The 25,813-nt window shown below is 44.6% G+C and overlaps 1 protein-coding gene across 1 annotated transcript; it reads left to right on the top strand.

Moving 5' to 3' along the window:
• The first annotated feature begins 1,452 nt into the window (after window positions 1–1,452).
• On the top strand, window positions 1,453–24,693 carry TMEM150B (transmembrane protein 150B). The gene is made up of 6 exons (XM_075838851.1): window positions 1,453–1,522; window positions 3,131–3,190; window positions 6,201–6,268; window positions 18,210–18,337; window positions 20,911–21,088; window positions 23,974–24,693. The coding sequence occupies exons 1-6, from the start codon at window positions 1,458–1,460 to the stop codon at window positions 24,168–24,170; spliced, it is 696 nt and encodes a 231-aa protein (XP_075694966.1). The 5' UTR covers window positions 1,453–1,457; the 3' UTR covers window positions 24,171–24,693.
• The last annotated feature ends 1,120 nt before the right edge of the window (window positions 24,694–25,813 follow it).

Raw genomic sequence — 25,813 nt, 5'->3', positions numbered from 1 at the left:
AAAAGTTAACTGTCTGCTTTTGCCTAATTTTGACTTTAGTCTGATCCTGGCCTGAGGGCGGATCTGTTTAGTGTGATTTTGGGGGAGGGTATTTAATTAAAGGGGTTTTCTAGGAATATACATGGATGGCCTATCCTTAGGGGACCAGGACATCCACCGATCACCACAACAAATGGGCCGAGACCATTTTAATGTTTACCCTGACACTGTAGAGGAAAAATTATCTAGGAGCTGCACTACTTGCTGGAACATCACAGGCCCTTTGTTCTGCTGATTGTAGGGTCCACCAATTGCCCATGGATGGTTGATATTTTTTTTCATCTATTAAAATCTACGTGTCGGACTTGGTCAAGTGGCTACAATATGATGACATGGGAAAAATTATTCATATCATAAGAAATATGCCTTTGCATTGCCACACGTATTTTTCTCAGATTTTTAGCTAAATGTTAAAATAGTAGTGTAGAATTATAAAAGCACAAACTACACGTTTTTTCAGACTGATGAAGGATTTATTAAATTTTAAATAAATGTATGCAAAATAATGTATATATATATGTCTTTAGCCAATTTAGTAGATAGGTACCTCACTAAAATATAATTATTTCACTTCCCATGGTATTTATCAATATATATCCCCCTCCCCCCTCATATTACCTGTAGTGGTACGTCCACACGTAGCAGAGTTTTTTTTGCCATGAATCCACAACATTTAACCAAAAACTGCAAACTGAAATCTGTGCAGATATTTTCTTCTATGTGTGAATGGGGTATTCAACCCCACTCTACATACATTGTACTATAATTGTCGCAGATTTTCAGAGTGGAATCCATGAATCTGAATCTGGCCTACATGTATGTGCTTGAGTTGTCCCGGTGTATTTAGAGGTCAATGGGCATTACTTATCCATAGAGGCAGCTGAATCGGAAAGTGTATAAAACAAATAAATACACTGCACATACAGAGGCCATATTGGTAAATAAAAAACAATATAGTTATTCATCATTTAGTGTTAAAACCATAAAACTCTCATAGTGCTGAATTTTTTATTAGAGGGGAAATCTCTTGCTTGCCAGCCTTTCCACAATCTCTTGCCTGCCAGCCTTTCCACAATCTCTTGCCTGCCAGCCTTTCCACAATCTCTTGCCTGCCAGCCTTTCCACAATCTCTTGCCTGCCAGTCTTGGAAAGTGCACTACAGCATGTTTGCTTTTTGATAAAGGTAAAGCAAATGGTAAGCTATTAAAGGCTTTAATGTGAATAAATATCTTACTTACTGAATCAGCAATTTTTTGAGCTTCTCGTATTTCTTGGTCTTATTAGAGTTCAGTAAACACTGTATCAGATCTGTGTATATGGCTTAAAGTCTATTGGTTAAAAAAATAGGATCATACTTTTATATTTGACTATTTAAATAACTCTACCTTTTGTTTATCCACAGCTTTCTTGTTTGTGATATGTGGGCCTGGGCACTATTACCAGTTTTCCTGACAGTATGGGCGACTGTTGGCATATGGGTAGTGTAAGTTGTTTTACAGTTTATACAGTATATGTAATTGAACTCTATATCTTTTGTTCCTTGTTAACTCACGTCCCTCCAGTCTCCTATCTGGATATCCTGTAATTCTTCTCTAAGTAAATGTCTACCTTTGAGTTCCATTTTGATTTTTATCTAAAATTCTGTTCTAAATTCTGTGTTGATTAATTTCCTAATATATCTCTATAGTGGTCAGTGCTCCTTTTTTCTGATACAGAGCTCTAAATTTCCTGCGTATACCTCACTAGGCAATGACATCACAATTCAATCTGCCACTCGGGGGAGCTTAGGAGTTTACAGCATACAACCTATATGTTGTACGCAATAATAACACAATATGCAGTCAGCTCCAAATCGCCTCCGAGTGATGAATTTTATCATGTAACTCCATGTCAATGTATTGGATTTGAAGCTCTATATCAGAAAAAAAGAACTTGACTGCTATAAAGATATATTCAAAAATTTAACAGCGCATAATTTTGGACATAAAAGCAATAAAAGCAAGATGATGACAAAAGGAAAACATTTACTTGAAGTACTTGCTGTTTTTCTGCTTTCTACTCTAAAAGAGTTCTTGACACCCCTGTAATAAACTCTGAAACCAACGTAAGACTGGATTCACACGAGCATGTTCGGTCCGTAAAGGACGGAACGTATTTCGGCCGCAAGTCCTGGACCGAACACACTGCAGGGAGCCGGGCTCCTAGCATCATAGTTATGTACGACGCTAGGAGTCCCTGCCTCGCTGCCAGACAACTGTCTCGTACTGAAAACATGATTACAGTTGTCCGGCAGCGAGGCAGGGACTCCTAGCGTCGTACATAACTATGATGCTAGGAGCCCGGCTCCCTGCACTGTGTTCGGTCCGGTACTTGCGGCCGAAATACGTCCGTCAATTACGGACGTAATGACCTCGTGTGAACATACCCTAAGGTAGATGTGATCGTTATTAGCTGGATCCTGCGTGTCAGAGATACGCAGGACCAGCTTTCACCGGAGCCGACAGTATAGCTGACCTGACGGAATTGGTTTTGACGGAGGGATACAGCTTCTATGTATTCAGGATGCTTAAAGAGAACCTTTCACCTGTCCATACATGTGCAGCTGAGTGCAGCATGTAATAAGCAGGGCTGCACAAACCCTGGGGCACTTTAAAAAAAAAAATCTACCCTCCTCCGTTATTTAGATATCGGTGCCGTTATATTTGGCCCCCAATATTTAAACAGCCCCTGAACTGTCAATGGGGAGGGCGCGTAAAAAGAAGTAGCATGTCAGTTCTTGAGCTGTTTTTGGAGCTGTTTTTCATTGTCAATAGAAAAACAGCTCAAAAAACGCCTGAAAAATATATATTTTCAGCTTCAAAAATTACTGAAAATCAGAAATTCTCTGAAAACAACTCCTTAATTTTCAGCCGTTTTTGACTTTGCGTGTGAACATACCCTAACTCTTCTTACTTTACCCTCTATGCCTTTCTTCTCTATTTTTCTTTAAGTCCTACATCTAGCTTTCTATCTTCCTAAATCTCTAACGTTCCTTGGATGCCTCTTCCAGCTTGAAGTATTTGCACGTTGCTCATGTCTTATTCTGTCTCAGGTATGTAATGGCCGTGTCCAATGGCTCAGTCGATGTTTCAGAGGTTTTTCCTTATATCAGGTGATTATACATTAATATACACATCATATTTAGTAATTTAGTATGACGGGTTTTCATAGAAATCACAGGGACCGATAGCAAAAATCAGAGTTGCCAGCCCCAAAAAAGCAAATAAACAATTGTTGTAACCCACCAAAAAGAATGGAACTAACCTAATCATCTATTTAGAACTTAAAGCATGTGCACGCTTTTAAAGCAAATGCAAGAATCTAAGCAAAAAAATTAAGATCAGGGATGAAGTGGCAGTCACATTGTTTGCCACCATAAGTACCAGCTACATAGTTTGCCCCATAAGAGACAGCCACATAGATTGCCTCATAATCGCCAGCCACCTAGATAACTTTACACCCCCATAAATGCAAACCACATAGTTAAAGGGATTGTCCGGGATTAGCTTTCTTCCAAAACAGTGCCACACCTGTCCACAGGTTGCGTGTGGTATTGCAGCTTGTCCCATTCACTTTAAGGCTGGATTCACACGAGCATGTTCGATCCGTAATGGACGGAACGTATTTTGGCCGCAAGTCCCGGACCGAACACACTGCAGGGAGCCGGGCTCCTAGCATCATAGTTATGTACGACGCTAGGAGTCCCTGCCTCTCCGTGGAACTACTGTCCCGTACTGAAAACATGATTACAGTACGTGACATTAGAGGAGAGGCGGGGACTCTTAGCGTCATACATAACTATGATGCTAGGAGCCCGGCTCCCTACAGTGTGTTCGGTCCGGGACTTGTGGCCGAAATACGTTCCGTCCTTTACGGACCGAACATGCTCGTGTGAATCCAGCCTAATGGAGACAATCTTCAATACCAGACACAACCCATGGGCATGTGTTGCTCTGTATCTGGAAGAAAGCAGCCTTGTTTTTCTAATGCTGAACAGACCATTTAAGTATGCCCCATAAGTGGCAGCTACATAAATTGCCCCATTTTTGCCAGCCACATAGTTTGCCCTATACGTGCCAGCCATATATTTGAAGGGGTATTAGGGATTCAACAAATAAAAGTTATTATTTGTAGAATGAAAAGTTATACAATTTTACACTATACTTTCTGTATCAATTGCACACTATATTCAAGATCACTGCTTGTAGTCATTCAATAGAAACAATCATTGTTTAAATCCAGTGGCTAAAAGTCTGTGCTGGTCATTGATGCACACACTGGTTATGACCAGGACAGATTTTCATGCTCTGGAAGTAAATAATGAAGGTTCCTATTCAATGACTGCAAGTGGAGATCTTGAAAACTACTGTATGAGTAATTTTATTAAATTATTTTTGTGATGTCTCTTGAACTTGCCTTGCCCTTGGGTTGTTGTAAGGTATAGACAGCTTTGTCATTATTCACACTCTTTATTCATCAGAGAGAAATTGTAAAACATACGCTATTCCTCTATTGATTTTACACTCTAAAGTGTGCAATTCAATGGTGCTACTTCCATCATACCACTACACCCACAGCCATGAGGGTACCACAAGAATTGCAATGCTCTTCTGTGGTGTAGGATTTTACAGGACTGCATTAAAGAGTAACTATCCTCAGCTACTGGCTGTTAGGGCACGTTCAGACGTGGCGGAATTGCGCTGCGGACAGCCTGAAGTGGAAAACCGCAGCAGACATTTTTCAAAAAACTTTTTATGGCTTTTTAGGTGAGTTAGTGCAGACATTGCGGAAAAAGCTGTGGCAAAAAATAGCCTGCGGTGCAGAATTTTTATTCCGCAGCATGCATGGCCGCCAGCGGAGAAGCAGAGGATTCTCACTGCAGATTTCAGCCTTTGCAACGTGGCAAGTCCGCTGTGAAATCCGCAACATCTGAACAAACTGTCAAATATGCAAATGTTGCTGCAGACTCATTGCGTAATTGCCGCAAATTTTCAGCAAAATCTGCAGCGGAAAAATTCTGCCATGTTTGAACTAGGGAAAATCTGTATTCAGTGCCATATGTACTAAATACAGCTACTCTGTGTGGGGAACACTTCATGCTGCCTGCTCCTGAATCCTGATGCATACAATGTCTCAGTGCATTGGGTATTTCTCCAACATGTTTCAGTCAGTTCCTAATAACCAGCCACACTGAGTTTATCTCCCTGCCAGACACTTTGATGAGTGAGGGACAAGCAAGGAAATCCAACCGGTGGTGTGCATCTCCCACCCTTTACAGCATCGAGCAGGGATTAGGATTAGGATTAGGAATGGACTGAAACAGTCTGTTGTAGAAATACCCAATGCACTGAGACATCGTGTTCATTGGGTTTCAGGAGCAGGCAGCATGTAGTGTTCCCGACACAGAGTAGCTGTATTCAGTGTGTTCGGCGCTGAATATAGATTTTCCCTATCAACGGCCAGTAGCTGAGGATAGGGGCAGCAGTTCAGGAACAGTTTGACAATGAAATGAGGCTGACATAGTTAAAGGGTTGTCCACGGACAACTGATGACCTATCCACAGAATAGGTCATCAGTATATGATCGGTGCGTGTCCAAAACCAGGACCCGCACCGATCAGCTGCTCTGGCTGACTCTGGGCGCCGGATGTTTTGAAGGGTATGCAGTAGTTGGAGCTGGAAGCAGATGGCTCCGACCACCGCATAGCGGACGTTCTGCAGCCCTGCACTTAGTCACTTGAATAGGAGAAGAGCTGCAGTACTGCAGCTCAGCCGCTATTCCGCGACCGGAGCCATCTGCTTCTGGCATGGACGGAGGCAGCCGGAGCAGCTGATCGGTGCGGTGTCCGGGTTTTGGACCCCCACCGATCATATACTGATGAACTATACTATGGATAGGTCATCAGTTGTCCGGTTGTGGACAACCGCTTTAATAAAGGATATTGCAATATTTCTTGAGATCGCCAGCCCTATACATTATTAAAAAGAAATGAAATGATAGTTACCGTTTAAGCATTGTAGTCGTTTTATTGCTTCATCTGTACATTAAAGGGTTAAGTTATGGAATATAAAATACTTTTCTAGTACTGACCCACGTGATCTCTTTTTTTTTTTTTTGAACAGCACATGTGGTTCATATCCCCCCCAGAGCTGTATATTTGGCCAAGTTCTTAATGTAGGTGCACTGTTGGGTAAGTACTTTTAGCATGTTAATAGCAGCTACTATTTTCTTATACTTCCGTGTAATACTCAAATGCTAATTATGTGGCGCGCTTCCTGCGTTATCTACTTATGAGATTTAGTTTTGTATTCATTTCCACTATTACTCATTCCCTTCATAATGCCATGGACATTTTAAAAAAGTAGGAGGAACACTAAAATTAATGGAACACTAATCTAAAAAAGGGAATGATAAAAGTAAACCGTTTTTGTGTTTGACCGTTTGCACAATTTTTTTTATCAGCTCCTGATATAAAGTTTTGTTGGAATATTGCAGAGAACCCCGGCGGGTGATTTCCTCTTGATGTAGCCATTTAAGGAAACACCTTCAGTTGTAAATGATTACTACAGTTTATGTTTGATCCTTTGTAAACCCCCTTAAGATGAAAAGTTCTATATAAATCTCTATCCAAATTAAACTAAAGGGCACAATTGTACCTTATAATTAGCACCAATCAGCGGTCTGAAGACGAGGGCCCTGACCCTGGCTACTCAGGAACTGTTCCTCATTTTTAGGTATCGTGACTGTTGACTGAATACAGCTCCTATGAATGGCTGACAGTGACAATGTGGCACGATATTTTCCTTCCTCCTGATCACCCTTTTTGAGGGTATGTGCACACGATAGCAGGCTTTTACGGCTGAAATGACAGACTGTTTTCAGGAGAAAACAGCTGCCTCGTTTCAGCCGTAAAAGCTCCTCCTCGCATTATGCGAGGCGTCTGTTACGCCTGTAATCTTGAGCTGCTCTTCATTGAGTTCAATGAAGAACGGCTCAAATTACGTTGCAAAGAAGTGCCCTGCACTTCTTTTCCGAGGCAGTCAATTTTATGCGTCGTCGTTTGACAGCTGTCAAACGACGACGCGTAAATTACAGGTCATCTGCACAATACGTCGGCAAACCCATTCAAATGAATGGGCAGATGTTTGCCGACGTATTGTAGCCCTATTTTCAGGCGTAAAACGAGGCATAATACGCCTCGTTTACGTCTGAAAATAGGTCGTGTGAACCCAGCCTGAAGGCTATATAGGCAGTAAAATTGCACCCAGTAGTTCAGCATAATTTGGGCACCTTTAAGATGCTGTACTGTAAATGGGATTGGTTCGGTGGCAGGTTCCCTTTAATTTGTAATAATAAACCAATGTGAATTGGAAAGAAAATCTTACTACCTCTCACGTGAATTTATTTATAGATTTATTTGAATTTTATTATGTATTTCTTAAGACGGCTTTAATTCTGGACATAATTTGAATCTATTTATTTCCTAGCATGCAGTTTGAAAAAAGGTAGGAGTCATTGTAGAGCTTGCATGCTAGTAGCCTAGTTTCCATCTATCTGTAATCTTTATGCCCTGCCCCAGATTTTGAAAAGTAGTCACCGGACATGTCCCTATTTTACTGCACAAAAATGTAATTTTTTATATAAGCCAAATCCATTCCTTACAAATAAGTCATGTAAGTTATTATTTGTTGGGCAAGACCATTTAAATGGATGTTTGCCATTTACATGCTGTTAAAAAAACAATCCAGTGAAAAGTTGTAACGGCTCTGGCTCCTGGCCGCCACTGTGTCCCTCCATCTGTCCGGGCTTGCTGCGCTCTCCGTCAATGTCGCTCTTTTCCTGCACTTCCTAGTGTGCACACGCTGACTTCCCCTGTCTAAAAGGGCTAGTGGTTCCAAACTACCCAGCTTTCCCAGGTTTATAAAGGGGACCTCCCTCTGTCCACCATTTCCTGAGCAAATAGGTTCCTCCTAGTTTACTAGAGTTACCCTGCTGATCGTTTGTTGGATTTCCTGTGATTGACTCTGCCTGTACCATTGACTATACCTGAATGCCCTGACCTCTTGCTTGTTGCCCTGACCCTTGGCTCTGCCAACTGTGAGTGCACATCAGCCGTTTCCCCTAACCTATGCTATACCTGAACCTGAATTCTGTCTTCTGTTTCTGTATTACGCATGTTAACGTCGGCCTTTGCCAAGGGAGAATACTCTGGGGATAGTGACCTGAGGTTTCCAGTAACGCAGTCCAGATCCCTTATAGGGGTTAAAGCGTGAATACCTTGGGTCTCCTTAGACTCCGCTCCCCGGTTTAGCCCCATGTCCAGCTTGTCAGGGAAGGAGCAGAGACTCTGTAGTAACATAGCAGTTTAGTTGAGAAGACTCCTTCTTCTCAGTTTGTTAGGATTGTAAGGGTATGTTCACACGAGGGCGTCCGTTACGGCTGAAATTACGGGGATGTTTCAGCCTGAAAACATACCCGTAATTTCAGCCGTACCGGCATGTGCAGTCGCTTGAACGCCGCGTCCATTACGGCCGTAATTAGCGCTGCTATTCATTGGAGTCAATGAATAACGGCTCCAATTACGGCCAAAGAAGTGACAGGTCACTTCTTTGACGCGGGCGTCTATTTACGCACCGTCATTTGACAGTGGCGCGTAAATATACGCCTCGTGTGAACAGACAAACGTCTGCCCATTGCTTTCAATGGGCAGATGTTTGTCAGCGCTATTGAGGCGCTATTTTCAGACGTAATTCGGGGCAAAAACGCCCGAATTACGTCCGTAAATAGGCCGTGTGAACATACCCTAAAACTCAGCATCCAAACAGCAGATATGAATCCTGCACATGCCCACTCAGTCTTTATTTTTTTTATTTATTATATTTTCATCGATTTCAAAGGGAGTGCATACTGGATGTCACACAGTAGATACACTGTATCTTTACTACTCTGGAGCCCATGTTACCCATCTGCATGGGTACTAAGCAGGGGCTTTATTGTTAGCTGTCAGAGGGGAAAGGAGACTTATTCTCCCCTGAACCCCTTTTCCCCAGTAGCACAGATTATCAGCAGCACAAATAGTGGACACAGTGTAGCAAAAAAAAGAAAAAGACAGGTATTGTTATATAATAAAAACACTGCAAACTACTTAAAAAAAGATAGATATAGCAAATGCCAACACGACAATCAGCGCTACTCCAATTACATAGAGTGCCAATCTAATACACTTACTTTTAGATAAATAGAGTAGCGCACATGTGTCATGTTGCCGTTTTCTACATCTGCATTAACATCATTTCTGGACTTTTGGTTATTGTAACCTATGCTAATTTTAACCTGTGATTATTTTGGCTTTTTTTCTGCCCATATCATTTGTGCTAATGGTTTTATATATGTTGGCCTGAAGGAGAAGCCGGTCTGGCTTTGAAACACGTTGCCTTTTAGACATATCAACAATCAACTATTTTAATTTACTATTGTTCTGGGTCACTACTTTGATCAAACTAGAAACGAATACTGGGCAGCACTAGGGAATCTATTCAATTTCCTTTTTCCTTAATTTGTGTATAATAACAATCTATCTCAGTCAACTACCACTTTATCCCTGCCTTTTACCACTCTATGATTACCTGCTACCCAGGGGCGTAACTAGGAAAGACTGGGCCCCATAGCAAACTTTTGACTGGGGCCCCCCCTCTGCTGGGTATCACACAACCCCCCCCCCCTTGTAGATAGTGCCTCCCTATAGATTCCACCACACAGCGCCCCCCTATAGATAGCACCATACACAGCCCCTGCAGATAACGCCATACAGCCCCCCTGTAGATAACGCCATACAGACTCCCTCTGTAGATAACGCCATACAGCCCCCCTGTAGATAACGCCATACAGCCCCCCTGTAGATAACGCCATACAGCCCCCCCTGTAGATAACGCTATATAGCCCCCCCCCCCCAAAAAAAAACGTCCTATAGTTTGTCCTACAAAAGACATGCATCCCCTATCCACAGGATAGGGGATACATGTGTGATCACTGGCAGCGATAAGGAGAACGGGGGACCGAAAGTCCCCCGAAGTTCTCCATGACTAACCTCGGACTTCCGGCGTCTGCGCAGTTCAATAAAAATGAAAGGAGCGCTGGTCACGCATGCGCACAAGCGCGACCGGCGCTCCATTCATTTCTACGGAGCTGCCGACACAGACCCCGGAAGTCCGAGGTTTGTCATGGAGAACTTAGGGGGGACTTTCGGTCCCCCGTTCTCCTCATCGCTGCCAGCGATCACACATGTATCCCCTATCCTGTGGATAGGGGATACATGTCTTATGTAGGAACAACCCCTTCAGTGGCGTCGCGCTGTAGCAGCCATAGCGGCTGCTAGCGGAGCCTGCGGCCATGGGAGGGGGCCGTGCCGGCGGGTGGCACGGGCCCCCTCATGCTGCAGGCCCTGTAGAAGTCGCTACGGCTGCTATAGCGGTAGTTACGCCACTGCGTATAAGTTTGTACGGCGTAAAACTACAGCTCCCAGCATGGCCGGAACAATGGTAAGGATATGCTGGGAGATGCGGTTTCACAAAAAAAATCCTATCACCATCATCTCGCTGCAGATCATACAGTGACTACAATACTGATTAGAGGCAGAATAAACATTTACATTAAGTGACTCACCGGTGACGTCTCAGATTCTAGTTCTTTTCTTCTCCCTCCGGTTCAGACATCTATGATGGATTTCTCCCGGCCATGACCCATTTCTGCAGTTTTCCGTTTAGATGTCTTCAGCTTCTCACTTTTAAAACATTTCTGCACCTATAAAACGAAGTTAAAATTCTCAACACATCTAAATATAACTGTCACAAACACACAACATGTCCCCTGTAGATAGTGACCTACATAGAAGCCCCTGTAGATAGTGCCCACATATGGACTCCAGAGCTGCAAGGCAATAGTGCTAACCACTGAGCCACCGTGCTGCCCTACATATAGCTTCCCCTATAGTTAGTGCTCCACGTATAGCCCACCTCTGTATATAGTGTCTCACATATAGCTCCCCCTGTATATAGTGTCCCACATATAGCCCACCCCTGTAGACTGTGCACTACATATAGCCACCCTGTTGCTAGTGCCCCACAGGTAACCCACCCCTGTATATAGTGTCCCACATATAGACCCCCCTGTATATAGTGGCCCACATATAGACCCCCCTGTATATAGTGGCCCACATATGGACCCCCCCTGTATATAGTGGCCCACATATAGAGCCCCCTGTATATAATGGCCCACATATAGAGCCCCCTGTATATAGTGGCCCACACCCCCACATATAGACCCCCCTGTATATAATGGCCCACATATAGAGCCCCCTGTATATAATGGCCCACACCCCCACATATAGACCCCCCCTGTAGCTACTGCCCCACATATAGACCCCCTATATATAATAGCCCACATAAAGATGACCCCCCCCCCCCCCATAGATAATGCCATTCACATTTTTATGAGGGGAAAAAAAACAAAAACTTGACATACTCACATTCTCCGGTTCCCACGCTGTTCACTGGCGATGCAGACATGCTCTCTTCTGAGCATGTCTGCAGGAGTTGAACGAGCGTCCTCCAATGACGCTGATTGGCGGGGCAGAATGACTTGCCCCGCCAATCAGCACCTTCCAAGCATGGAAGCGGCGCGATGATGTCATCGCGCCGCTAGCCAATCAGTGTCATTGTAAGGCACTGGATGGTCAGGCACGGAACATGCCCGGCCATTCATGTATTTGGCTGCCGCTAGCACTGGGGCCCCCTCCGGTGCTAGCGACACCTACAGGCATGAGATGGCCTGTGTAAGGCTCGGCGTCGCGGGCCCCACAGTAGCGACGCTACCGCTGTAGTAGCCATAACGGCTGCTAGCGGCGCCACCGGGCCCCCTCAAGCCCCGGGCCCCGTAGCAGCCGCTACTGCTGCTACCGCGGTAGTTACGCCACTGCTGCTACCACTATATTTACGTCGGTCATTACTCCATCCTTGTATGCCACCAATCCATCCCTGCCTACCACCTTGACATCCCTGCCTCCTTCCATTCCACCACCGTCTACTGTTGCTCCATTCTTACTTGCTTCCGCTGCCATCAGTCCAACCCTGCCTGCTGCTACACCATCCTAGCCTGCCATCATGCCATCTCTGCAAAGCCGGTTTTATGCAAAGTGTGTCCCTGGCCAAAATTACAAGTGGGGCCCCAAATTTTAAAATATTGTACCAACAACATAGTTACATGCAGTCGAGTCGTTAAATGAAAACAAATATGCTTAATTACATCATTAACACCTTTCCCGCCGCAGCCATTTTTCAGATTTTCATTTTAATTTTTTCCTCCCCACCTTCCAAAAGCCATATAATTTACTAGGAAAAGGGGAAAAAAATATTTGTGGGGTAGAAAATTAAAAAAAAACAGCAATTCCTCCATTGTTTTTTTGCGCTTCGTTTTTACGTAATTCACTGTGCAATTAAAACTAAATAAAAATGTTATTTATATTCTGCGGGTACATACTATTATGGCGATACCAAATATATATTGTTTTTTCTATATTTTACTGCTGTGTAAAAAATAAAATAAATAACATTTATTTAGTGTCGCCAAATTCCGAGAGCCATAACTTTTTTATTTTTCCGTCGATCAAATGGTATGAGGGCTTATTTTTTGCGGGATATGCTGTAGTTTTATCTGATACAATTTTGGGGTACATGCAACGTTTTGATCACTTTTTATTTACATTTTTGTGGGAGATGAGGTGACCAAAAAAATAGCGATTCTGGCGTTTACATTTTTTTTTACGGCGTTCACCGTGTGGGTTAAATAATGATACATTGTAATAGTTCAGACTTTTACGGATGCGGCGATACCAATTATGTTTATTTATTTATTTTTTTACTATGCTCTAGGGGGAAAAGGTTTTTTTTTTTGAACTTTTAAATTGAAAAAACAACTTTATTTGACAAATTTTTACTTTTTTTATTAGTCCCCCTAGGGGACTTCAACCAGCGATCATTAGATCGCTTGCACTATATACCGCAATACTAATGTATTGCAGTATATCGTGATTCTGACAGGCTTCTATTAAGCCTGAGGCAGCGCTTAATAGGAGCACAAAGATGGCTGACCTGGGGGCCTTCATTAGGCCCCCAGGCAGCCATAGCAACCATCACCACCCCACGATTGCATTGCGGGGGGCGCGATGAGCTGTTAGAGGGGGTCGCCCCCCTCTTTCTAACGATTTAAATGCCGCGGTTGCTATTGACCGAGGCATTTAAGAGTTAAATGTGCGGGATCGCGCTCGAGCGCAATCCCGCTCTTTACTCTGAAGTGTCGGCTGTAACATACAGCCAACTCCCGCATCGTATGGATCGGGTTCACTCCGTAAGCCCGTTCCATACTTCCCCTACTCGACTATGACGTATTGATAGGGGTTAAAGGGGTTTTCCATCCAGTAAAAATGTATGGTCTATCCTCAGGATACGCCATCAATAGCTGATGGTTCGGGGTCTGAATACCGGGACCCCTGCCGATCAGCTGTTTTGAAGGGGTGCAGCGCTTGTACGAGCACTGCTTCCCCTTCATTTCTTCTTGCTCACTTTGAATTGTCGACACACATGTAGCAACGATTCACAGGTATTGCAGCCTTCTTCTCCCATTCACTTCAATAGGAGAAGAAGGCTGCAATACCTGTGAATTGCCGCTAAATGCATGTCGAAGACTCACAGTGAGGAAGAAATGAAGGGGAAGCAGTGCTCGTACGAGCGCTGCACCACCTTCAAAACAGCTGATCGGCGGGGGTCCCGGGAATCGGACCCCTACCCATCAGCTATTGATAGCCTATCCGGAGAGGATATGGCATCAATTTTTACTGGCTGGAAAACCCCTTTAAACAAATTAAATTGATATTAAACTACACACTATTAATACAGCTTTAAATTCTGCATCCTAAGGGCTGGATTCACATGGACGTATGAAGATGTGTGTTTTTGGGGCCCACCCTTCAGCTAAATAGAAATAATGCGATCACTCTTGATTGTGTAGCAAAACGTGTGTAGTGAACCAAAGATCAATATTACCAGTATATAGTGAGCATATAGTGGCAGATATCAGTTCTATATAGGCGCCCTGCAGACCATATAAGTGATTACAGTACAGGGATATACAGTGACTCACCAGTGAAGTTTTTTTTACATTGGAGTCGTTCACTTTCTTTTTCTTCTTCATCCAGCCAAAAACGCCATGACTTTTCCAGCCACGAATCGCCTCTGCAGAATTTGCAATACGAACATTTTTGGCTCCTCACTTTTCCAGCACCCCCTCCCCACCTAGATAGATAAAGAGAGAGATGATAGACAGACAGACAGACAGACAGGCAGGCAGGCAGATGATAGATAGATAGATAGATAGATAGATAGATAGATAGATAGATAGATAGATAGATAGATAGATAGATAGATAGATAGATAGATAGATAGATAGATAGATAGATCCTGCTGAGAGGACTGAAACGTATCTATTTCTGTACATGGGTGAATAAACCACTATCTTTGCAACTACTCCTGGAGTGCTGCGTCTATTTCCTCGTTTGTGTATCCAATTCAGGACCGTGTGGATGACGGTCAAGGACGCATAGCACCGTCATTGTAATGGTGGGGGTAGGGAAACAGACAAGTGAGCCCTAACCTACCCGCCACTCAGTCCCTGCCTACTTGCAACGACCCACCCTAGGCGACAGGGTACAACTGGGCGACGGTCCCTACGCTCAGTAAGTGCACGACAGACAAACAGACAAGGGTACACAGAAGCCAAGGGAAATGGGGCAGTTGCCCACGGCAACACCGTGAGCAACAAGAGTGGTGAACGAGCCGAGTCAAACCAGGAGTGTACGAGGTACCAAACACAGAGCAGGAGAGTAGTGAACAAGCCGAGTCAAACCAGGAGTGTACGAGGTACCAAACGCAGAGCAGGAGAGTTGTCAGTAAGCCAGGGTCAGTATGAAGTAGGGTCAAATAGTTCAGAAGCTGCAGCAGGGCCAGGAAACCAAACGAGAAGAATCACAAGCAAGGAGGAACAGGAAAGGCAGGTATAAATAGACAGAGGGCGGGAGCTAGCTCCGTCTGGCCAGGCTGTGATAGGTTCTCCCACTCCTAAGCCTGCCATCCTGAGTGGTGGAAGATGGAGTCAGTCTCACAGACATAGAAGCAGGTGCAGAAGCTGTGCCTGGCAGATCCTTTACAGTCATACTTGAATTCTCTGAAGTGCTGCTTTTTTCTACCTACTAGATAGATAGATAGATAGATAGATAGATGATAGATAGATAGATAGATAGATAGATAGATAGATAGATAGATAGATAGATAGATAGATAGATAGATAGATAGATGGATGGATGGATGGATGGATGGATGGATGGATGGATGGATGGATAGATAGATAGATAGATAGATAGATAGATAGATAGATAGATAGATAGATAGATAGATAGATAGATAGATAGATAGATAGATAGATAGATAGATAGATAGATAAATACTTTATTTATCCCTAAGGGGAAATTGGTTTACAGTTGTAACTCCCATTTTCAGTACATATTATACAACACAATACAACATACAACGACAACATATAATAAAATATATATTAAAAAGCATCATGACACACTATAAAGACATATTAGAAAGTGCAATAGCTTTTGGCAAAAAAGATCTTTTAAATCGTTCTTTTCTTGAACGAAATTGTAGCAATCGATCACTAAAACAGCTTTGTTTATCGATTAAAATGCAATGTAACGAATGCAACTCCTCTACTTTAATTGCACTAATCTTCCTTAATAACCTTTTATCTAACACCTCCTCAAATAAAGGCACCTCACTAACCATAATCGCTTTTCCCTTTTTGATCACCTTATTCAATTTATTATTTTCTGCTTCTCTGATATTACCTCCCCAACCTATGTCCCACCTTCTACAAAAACACACCAATTATAGTACCCCAGATGGAAATAATGCCACCTATTGGTGCCCCACACTGTAATAGTACCCCCGCACACAGTAATAGTGCCCCCTTTGTACTTTACACAGTAATAGTGCCCCACACACAGTAACGGTGCCCTCCCTACACTGGAATGCCTCCCTAGTAGTTAGGTCCTTCTTTGTGTCCCCATATAATAGTTAGGTCCTCATTTGGGCTCCTATAGAGTAGTTAGGACCTCTTTGTGTCCCCATGTTAGTTAGGTCTCATTTGGTGCCCCTATATAGTTTTTACGTCCCCTTTGTACCCCTATAAAGTTTTTAGGACCCCTTTGTGTCCCCACATTAGTTAGGTCCCCATTTGTGCCCCTATATAGCTGTTATGCCCCCTTGGTGCCCTATATATAGCAGTTAGGCCACTTTGTGCCCCTATATAATAGTTAGGCCCCCTTTGTGACCCTATATAGTGGATAGGCCCCCTTTGTGTCACCATTTGTGTTAGATTCCTTTGGTGCTCCCATATAGTAGTTAGGCCCCCCTTATTCCCATATATAGTAGTTAGGCTCCCTTTGTGCCCTCCATATAGTAGTTGGGCTTGTGCACTCCATATAGTAGTTAAGCCTTCTTGTGCCCTCCATATGTGTTAGACCCCCTTTGTGCCCTCCATATAGTAGTTAGACCCCCCCGCCCTTGCCCATATATAATAGTTAGGCTCCCTTTGTGCCCTCCATGTAGTAGTTAGGCCCCTTTGTGCCCTCCATATAGTAGTTAGGCCCCTTTGTGCCCTCCAAATAGATGTTAGACCCCCTTGTGCCCTCCATATAATAGTTAGGCCCCCTTTAGCCCTCCATATATTTGTTAGGCCCCCCTTGTGCCCTCCATGTAGTAGTTAGGCCCCTTTGTGCCCTCAATATAATAGTTATGCCTCCTTACGCCCTCCTTATACTAGTTATGCCCCTTTGCGCCCTCCATACAGTAGTTAGGCCCCCTTGTGCCCTCCATACAGCAGTTAAGCCCCCTTGCGCCCTCCATGTAGTAGTTAGGCTTCCTTTGCGCCCTCCATGTAGTAGTTAGGTCCCTTTTGCACCAATAAAAAAAAACCTCTCCTAACGCCGCTCCCACGATGAGTGGATAGGTCCTCTTCTGTAGCCCAGCGTCATGACGTAATCGCGTCACCAGCACCATAATGTCATTGTGTCACCAGCGCTGGGACGCTGTCGTCCTCCAGACCTGTAGTAGGCGGGGCAGTGAGCCAGTGGCTCTGGGGCTTGAGAGAGATGCAGTTCAGCGCCTGGACCCACCGTCTTCTCTCGCCATCTTATGTAGCAGCCCGCCCGCTCACTTCCACAGATGTATGGGCGGGCATCTAAACAGCAGTGGTGGCCCTGAAGGCAAGGGGACCCTTTGGGATTAGGTGCCTTGGGAAATTACCCAGTTTACCCCCTCCCCCTAATGCCGGCCCTGCATCCCTGCCACCACCACTACATCACTGACTGCTCCCATTCAATCCTGCCTGCTGTCACCCCCTTCTTACTTGCTTCCTTCCACTGCCATCAGTCCTGTTCTGGCTGCCATCATTTTATTCCTGCTTACCACTAGCCGCTACTGGCCTAATATTGCTAATAGCGACTGTTTTGCATGGACATGATTCCATATGCCCAGCTCAGAGACTGAAGTAAATAATGCACCCTCTGTACATTGTGATTTCCTGTCATCATAGGCAGCCACAACCCCTCATTATTTTATAATTATCTAAGGCCCTGTTCACATGTGTGTTGTGGGTTTACAAGGGAAAATCGGAAGGTACGTATACCACCGGCAGGCGACAGATCCCGTTGAGTTTAATGGGTTCCTCCTGCATTCCTTTGGGAGTGTTCAGGGTTTTACTGGAAACAATTGCGCAGCATACTGCGCTATTGTTTCTGGTAATCTTTGCCGGATCTGCGACGGGAGACCTTAACGGATTTTCCAACGCTGATGTGAACAGATCCTTACGTGTAAAAAAAAAACATAAAATACTAATCAGTTTCTGAAAAACGAAATAAAGATTCTTTAAAAACAACAACAACCGGGATTTTAGATGTAATAATGTTATATGATATAAAACAAGGCTTACTAATCCTGCTCATGTTCTTTTGTTAGTGCTCTGGATCTGCATCGTACGGTTTCAGCAAATCAGAGATTATGGCTGCCATTCTCACGTAAATTCTGTGGGACTTGCTATGGGATTTCTTTGTGCTTTAGGAACTTCAATGGTTGGAAATTTTCAGGTGGGTCTTACAACAAAACCTAATATACCCCCTGTGGTGCTGGGGCTCAGGGGCGTAACTAGGAAAGACTGGGCCCCATAGCAAACTTTTGACTGGGGCCCCCCCTCCCCTGGGTGTCACACAACCCCCCCCCCTTGTAGATAGTGCCTTTTTTACAGTCCCCCCTGTAGATAACGCCATACAGCCCCCTCTGTAGATATCTACAAAGGGGGCTGTATGGCGCTATCTACAGGGGGCTGTATGGCGCTATCTACATGGGGACTGTATGGTGCTATCTACAGGGGGTCTGTATGGCGCCATCTACAGGGGGGTCTGTATGACGCTATCTACAGGGGGTCTGTATGGCGTTATCTACAGGGGGGCGGTATGGCGCTATCTACAGGGGGTCTGTATGGCGCTATCTACAGGGGGGCTGTATGGCGCTATCTACAGGGGGCGGTATGGCGTTATCTACAGGGGGGCTGTATGGCGTTATCTACAGGGGGGACTGTATGGCGTTATCTACAGGGGGGACTGTATGGCATTATATCTACAGGGGGGACTGTATGGCATTATCTACAGGGGGGACTGTATGGCGTTATCTACAGGGGGGACTGTATGGCGCTATCTACAGAGAGGGCTGTATGGCGTTATCTACAGGGGGGGCTGTATGGCGTTATCTACAGGGGGTCTGTATGGCGTTCCCTACAGGGGGGTCTGTAGGGAACGCCATACAGCCCCCCCTGTAGGGAACGCCATACAGCCCCCCCTGTAGGGAACGCCATACAGCCTCCCCTGTAGGGAACGCCATACAGCCTCCCCTGTAGGGAACGCCATACAGCCCCCCCTGTAGGGAACGACATACAGCCCCCCCTGTAGGGAACACCATACAGCCCCCCCTGTAGGGAACGCCATACAGTCCCCCCTGTAGGGAACGCCTTACAGCCCCCCCTGTAGGGAACGCCTTACAGCCCCCCCTGTAGGGAACGCCTTACAGCCCCCCCCCTGTAGGGAACGCCCTACAGCCCCCCCTGTAGGGAACGCCTTACAGCCCCCCCCTGTAGGCAACGCCTTACAGCCCCCCCCCTGTAGGGAACGCCTTACAGCGTCCCCAACCTCCCCAAAAAATGCGACCTACAGTGTGAAAAGACATGTATCCCCTATCCACAGGACAGGGGATACATGTGTGATCGCTGGCAGCGATAGGGAGAACGGGGGACCGAAAGTCCCCCCAAGTTCTCCATGACTAACCTCTGACTTCCGGCGTCTGCGCAGCTCAATAAAAATGAAAGGAGCGCTGTTCACGCATGCGCACAAGCGCTTCCGGCGCTCCATTCATTTCTACGGAGCTGCAGACAGACCCCGGAAGTCCGAGGTTTGTGATGGAGAACTTCAGGGGACTTTCAGTCCCCCGTTCTCCCTATCGCTGCCAGCGATCACACATGTATCCCCTCTCCTGTGGATAGGGGATACATGTCTTTTGTTTAATGGCAGAGCGGGGAGATACCTCCCTGCTCTGTCGTAGTGTTCAGTGGCGTCCCGCTGTAGCGGCCATAGCGGCTGCTAGCGGAGCCTCCGGCCATGGTGGGGGCCCGTGCCGACGGGCGACACGGGCCCCCTCATGCCGCGGGCCCCGTAGCAGCCGATACTGCTGCTACGGCGGTAGTTACGCCACTGCTGGGGCTGTTAAAAACATGTTTCCACGTATTAGGCTACATTCACACGACAGGGGAAAAAAAATGGCCATTAAATACTGATCAACTGTCAGTGTTTCATGGCTGTTTTGCATCAGTGTGTCTCCAAATTTTTATCTATTTCAACTCCATCTGACCGTTTTAATGGCCGTTTTCATCAATTTCCCATCCGTTTTTCATGGCCGTTAGAAAAGACGGATGGATTTAATTTGTCAGTGTTTTTTTTGTCCCAACTGTCCCCCTAAAAAACATTTGTCCCCCTGAATACACCACAGTGCCCATATAGATAGTGCTGTAATGCCCCTGTAGATAGTGCCCACATTGATAGTGCCTACATAGATAGTCCCAGTGCCCACATAGTACCACAGTGCCAACTGTAGATAGTGCCACAGTGCCCAATATTGCCACAGTGCCCACATATAAAGTGCCATAGTGTTCACATATAAAGTGCCAGTGTCCAATTAGTGCCACACTGCCCATGTAGATGGTGCCGCACACAGTGCCCATGTAGATAGCGCCATAGTGTCCCCTCTAGATAGTGCGCATATAGTGCCCCAGTGCCCATATAGATAGTGTCACACCCCTCTTGAAGATAGCGCCAAACACCCCGCTGTATACAACGCAACACAAACCCCCTGTAGATAGCGCAACTCACCCCCCTGCAGATAACGCCACACCCCCCCCCCCCTGTAGATAGTGACACACACAACCCCTGTAGATAGCAACGCGCTGGTTGAGGTTTCAACTCCAGGCGGAGTCCCTGACGTCAGTGTTTAATTTGCTCAGAGATTTCTTTAACTGCATATTTGACATTACATTCTAAGCAGTTGGCCATTGATTTGAATGGCCTTTTGTTGCATGATGGGAGTGAAATATATCATTACATTTGTTTCTCCACAGCAATCCAATCAGCTGGAAACACATTTTGTTGGAGCATTCCTGGCATTTATCATTGGTAATATTTACTTCTGGATACAATCATATCTGACCTACAGAGTGAAGCCAAGACATGGCGGGTGGTGGATAGGACCTCTGCGGTTTATCCTTACTGGTTTTGTAACAGCATTGATTATTATGAGTATCCTTAACAAGGCAGTGGACCATGGAATTAACTTTTATAGCTCCATAATGAAAGAAACCCTTAAAGTCGAACGCCACGTACATTTTCATGATTAGTAAAATGGAGCTATTAGGGTCAAGTAACATAACAGGGCCATTACATTTTTCACTTCATATTCACATTCTTTCACACATTTCTTAACACCACAGAAAATAACAACATGGCAAAATAACAACATGTTACACCCCCCCCAAAACCCCCCCCCCCCCCCCCGACATCCCTCACCGCCTGCATGCAATCCATTTTAGCTGCTTCCTCCTGCATTTGGAGGAGAAATCAGAGAGCATTACCTGAAAGGGAGAAGAGAGCTCTCAGTATTACCAGTATTATGTGAAAGTGCATGTAGGGGGCGGGCAGAGCAGGAAGTCTATAGGGTGCTGCTTCATCCAATAGCTGCAGAGAGGAAAGAGAGTCATTTTTTCGCAACTTGTGACCAGCCCGGTGTTTCCTGTGGTGTTAAGAAAATCTTGCATACAAAGCACCTTGGAAACGTTTGACCAGTGTGAAAGAATTAACGGCCCTGCTATGTTACATGACCCCAGTAGCTCCATTTTACAAATTATGAAAATTTGCCTGGAGTTTCACTTTAAAGGGGACCTGTCACAATTTTCTCCTCTATGAACTTAACACAGGTTAATGTGTAGATTTTTTAAGCAGGTCGTCTCCAACAGATGGCTCTCCAGAGGAGAGCACTGCTCTAAGCAATGCTAACATTTACTTTTTACTATTTTCTAGGTTGGTCTATTTCAGTGCATAGAAATAATTTCTCTTACCTATGCAGATTATGCATATGGGAATACCTGGCAGAAAAAAGTCCTGGCTCTACTTTATAGCCATTTAAAGGAACTCTCCATGCAAAGATGATACATTGTGCAGGGCGTGAGGGGGTGGTGCATAACACATGGATTCTCCCTCTGGTGTCCTTTAAATAGCTATGCCATGCTCCCCCTGCTCAGATCTTTCACTAGGCATCACACTCAGATTTGCCCAGTGTTTCTTTTAGGTAAGAGTTGTTTATCACAAAATAGGCTAACAAGTTTCACTTGTGGAGTAAAGTACAGCCTGCGACTTCTTTGTGTCTTATTTGCAGAAAGAATTTGCTATCAATTACCCCATAGATCAAGTCACAAAATGTAAAAAGTTACCCATCCGATTTTCTTAGAAGACCTGTATGGGGACAGATTCTCAGTTTGGTGACAGACACTCTTTAAAATGCATACTCTCTTTTATTAGAGCGAGCTTTTGTAGAAATAAATTCATTTAAAGGGAACCTGTCATCAGCATTTCACCTATTAAACCGACTATACCTGGTGGTAGTGGGTGAAAAATCATTTCTATATAACCTATAATTATCTTCTTAGTCGGCTCTGTAGCTTTAGTATTTAGCTTTTTAGTGTTCCCACACCGTATGCTAATGAGCAGAAAAGAGTCAGATCTTCATTTGAAAAGAGTCAAATCTTCGTTTGGAAAGAGTCATATCTTCATTCCTCAAGTCTTTCCAAGTTTACTTCGGCGGGGACAGGCTTACGTAAACAGCGTAGTTTTGTGTGCAACTCTGTAGACTTCTGTAGAAGTGAATGGGTGTTACGGAAACAGCGTGGCATAAAGAACTATCCCGTTTCTATAACTTCTATGCTTTTTATGTAGCTTCCATACACGGTATGCTGCCTTCCCACACTGTATAATGCCCCTATAGTGTCTCCCCACACAGTATAATGCCCCTATATGGTCCCCACACAGTATAATGCCCCTATAGTGCCTCCCTACACAGTATAATGCCACTTTAGTGCCTCCCCACACAGTATAATCCGCCTATAGTGCCCCCACACAATATAATGCCCCCTCAGTGCGCGCACACAGTATAAAGCCCTCATTGCTGCCCCACACTGTATATTGCCCCATAGCTGCCCCCTCACAGTATAATGCCCCCAAAGCTGCCCAACACAGTATAATGCCCCACAGATGCCCCCACAGCCAGTATTATGCCCCTGCTGCCATCATAATGCACCCACAGTGGCTAATAAAAATAATAGTTACCTATTCCCACGACAAGTGGAGGAAATCCCTCTGCTCCTTTGGTCTGTGCTCTGGGGTGCTTGGCACATAACATCACTGCATCTCGCCTGTCTATGACAAGCCGCTCACGGTGAATGCTGAAGCAGGGAGCTGACGGCTCTCTTCTCCGGCATTGGGTTCAACTGTATCTATGTCCTGAGGACGCAGATACGGTTAAAACCGAAACATGGCACCGCTGGGGGACTGACCCAGCCCACTCCTGGGCCCCACCATCTCAGTGGGCCCCCCCCCTGCTAGCTACAGCAATGAATGTTCCTACCGAATAACAACATACAGAGATCTTGAAAACCTTCAGAAATGAATACAGAATGTATATTTGAAAATTGTATAACCTTTAATAATACAAAAAATAACATTAATTTGCTGAAACGGGGGTGGAACACTTTTAGTGCTCACACTTGTAAAGCCACATTTATTTGTAGATTATATTAGGTGAAGAAGGTTTACTCGTTAAGCAACAGTTCACACAGCTTCTTGAATGACCCACTGGCACTTCTGTGCTAACATGGATTAACACTTTAGGGGTAATGTCATGTCTCCGAAAGGGCTGTCACATAGACAACAGGTTATGATTCAGTTACAGTTAGAGGGTTTAAAAAAGCTATAAATCCTTCAAGTGCTTTGTATACCATTGTACTGGGATGGTGTAGGACAGCATTGCTGTGTGTACAAGGCCTAGTAGAGCTTGAGATGTAGCAGCGTTGAGTGTGTATATACTATGTACAGTCCTTCATTCCTTTAGATTCCTTAACCAATTTTACTAACAGTGATTGCATTCTTTATCAAGCGCATGAAATCTATAGTTGCCATATGTGAATGGATTTTAGCTATGGTTTTATTTTTACTATTTGGACTCTTCTGCGTTGACTTCTGGCATCTTGAGGGACATTTCTTCCATGTCACGAAAAGGAGGGTGGTTATTCCCAATGAAGTTCAAGCGTCCACTGTCACTCTAAATTTATAGATACCCGATGTTACGGAGCAGTACATTGCTATACAGGATGGTTTTCAAGACTGCTGTTCTACCATTTGTCAAGTATGAAGATTTCAGGAAATTTTATATTTATTATTTTAATAGAAATCTGGACTTTTATACTATCCAGTATTGCGTGACCTATGAATGTCTTTAGGCTCAGTCTAGACGGCGGCTTTCAATATGTGTTGTTTTGACAGTGTATGACTGTTGCACGAGGGGTGTGCTACTCAATGCAACAGATATCAGAACAGTATGGTAGGTATATAAGACTTTGAGAACTCAGGTATTGTGGTTTAATACATTTCTGTCACATACATTTCAATAAAACAAACAAAGTGTCAGGGATCATTAGCCTGTATATTGCTTGCAAAAACATTATTACTTTATATCAGTATATTCCACAAAGAACTTGAATGTAACAAGATGGAGCCTGCATCAGGAACACGCCTATGGAGACACCGCCCCTGGAATGCAAGAGGAGTGTACAGATGAACTCACAGCTGAGGAGCCAATAGGGCTTAAGCACGTCCCACATCTCTAGGGAGGAGATTTGTAAATTCTTTGTTCAATAAAGTTAGTTGTACTTTCTGTCTCACTGAGGGAGGATCTCTACCAACATTTGTCTGTCTGGTACATGTCTTCCATGCATGCCCTCAGTTTCCAATTTACAGAGGTGGCTATTCGGTGTGGAATAACAGGGAGAAGGAAGTAACCCTGACAAAAGGACTAAACTACTATATCATTTATACTGAGCAATTATAGACATATTAGGGTTTGAACCCATATTACCCTTGGCTCACCAAAAACGCAGTTGGAGGACAGGAAATATGTCTAAATTTGAAATTATAGTTTTTCTACTCACTTCTTACTTATATTGTGTTTTTTTACCATCAATTCAGCTGGCCTGTGGATGAGTTTTAAGGGAGCCTGTCACCAGAAATTTGCCTATCAAAGCAGCAGCACAATAATATAGTGTATCCTCACATGAATATAACACTGTTTTCATTCTTCAGCTGAGTGGGTCCGTGGCAGCGATAATAACTTTATTCTTCATATGCAAATAAGCTTTTTGGAGCAACGAGGGCGTCACCGTTGCTCCAAACTGCTCTACCTTCTATGCCCAGTACCTCCCTCCCTTCCATCTTTGATTGACAGGGCCGAGCATTGTAGAAGACTTGATCATTCCTGGCCCCACATTCTTCTGAGCGCGCCCACGTCTCGGAATTGGCGCTTGCTTAGTACAGCACCCGCGTGAAGTGTGATGCGCCGATTACGTCACACTACACCCGGGTGCTGTACTGTGCATGCGCCGATTCCGAAGCCAAGGCGCGGGCACGCTCAGAAGAATACGGGGCCAGGCGTGATCACATCTTCTGTACTGCTTGTCCCTGTCAATCAAAGAATAAAGAAGGGACAGACTGGGGATAAAAGGTAGAGCAGTTTGGAGCAACGGTGACGCCCTCTTTGCTCCATAAAGCTTATTTACGTATCAAGAATAAAGTTATTATCGCTGCAACCGAGCCACGTATCTGAAAAATGAAAACAGCGTTATATTCAGGTGAGGCTACACTATATTACTGTGCTGCTGCTTTGATAGGTCAATTTCTGGTGACCGACTCCCTTTAAAGGCA

This window comes from Rhinoderma darwinii, chromosome 10, assembly GCF_050947455.1.
Source record: "Rhinoderma darwinii isolate aRhiDar2 chromosome 10, aRhiDar2.hap1, whole genome shotgun sequence".
NCBI lineage: Eukaryota > Metazoa > Chordata > Amphibia > Anura > Rhinodermatidae > Rhinoderma > Rhinoderma darwinii.
This window is presented reverse-complemented; position numbering and strand designations above follow the sequence as displayed.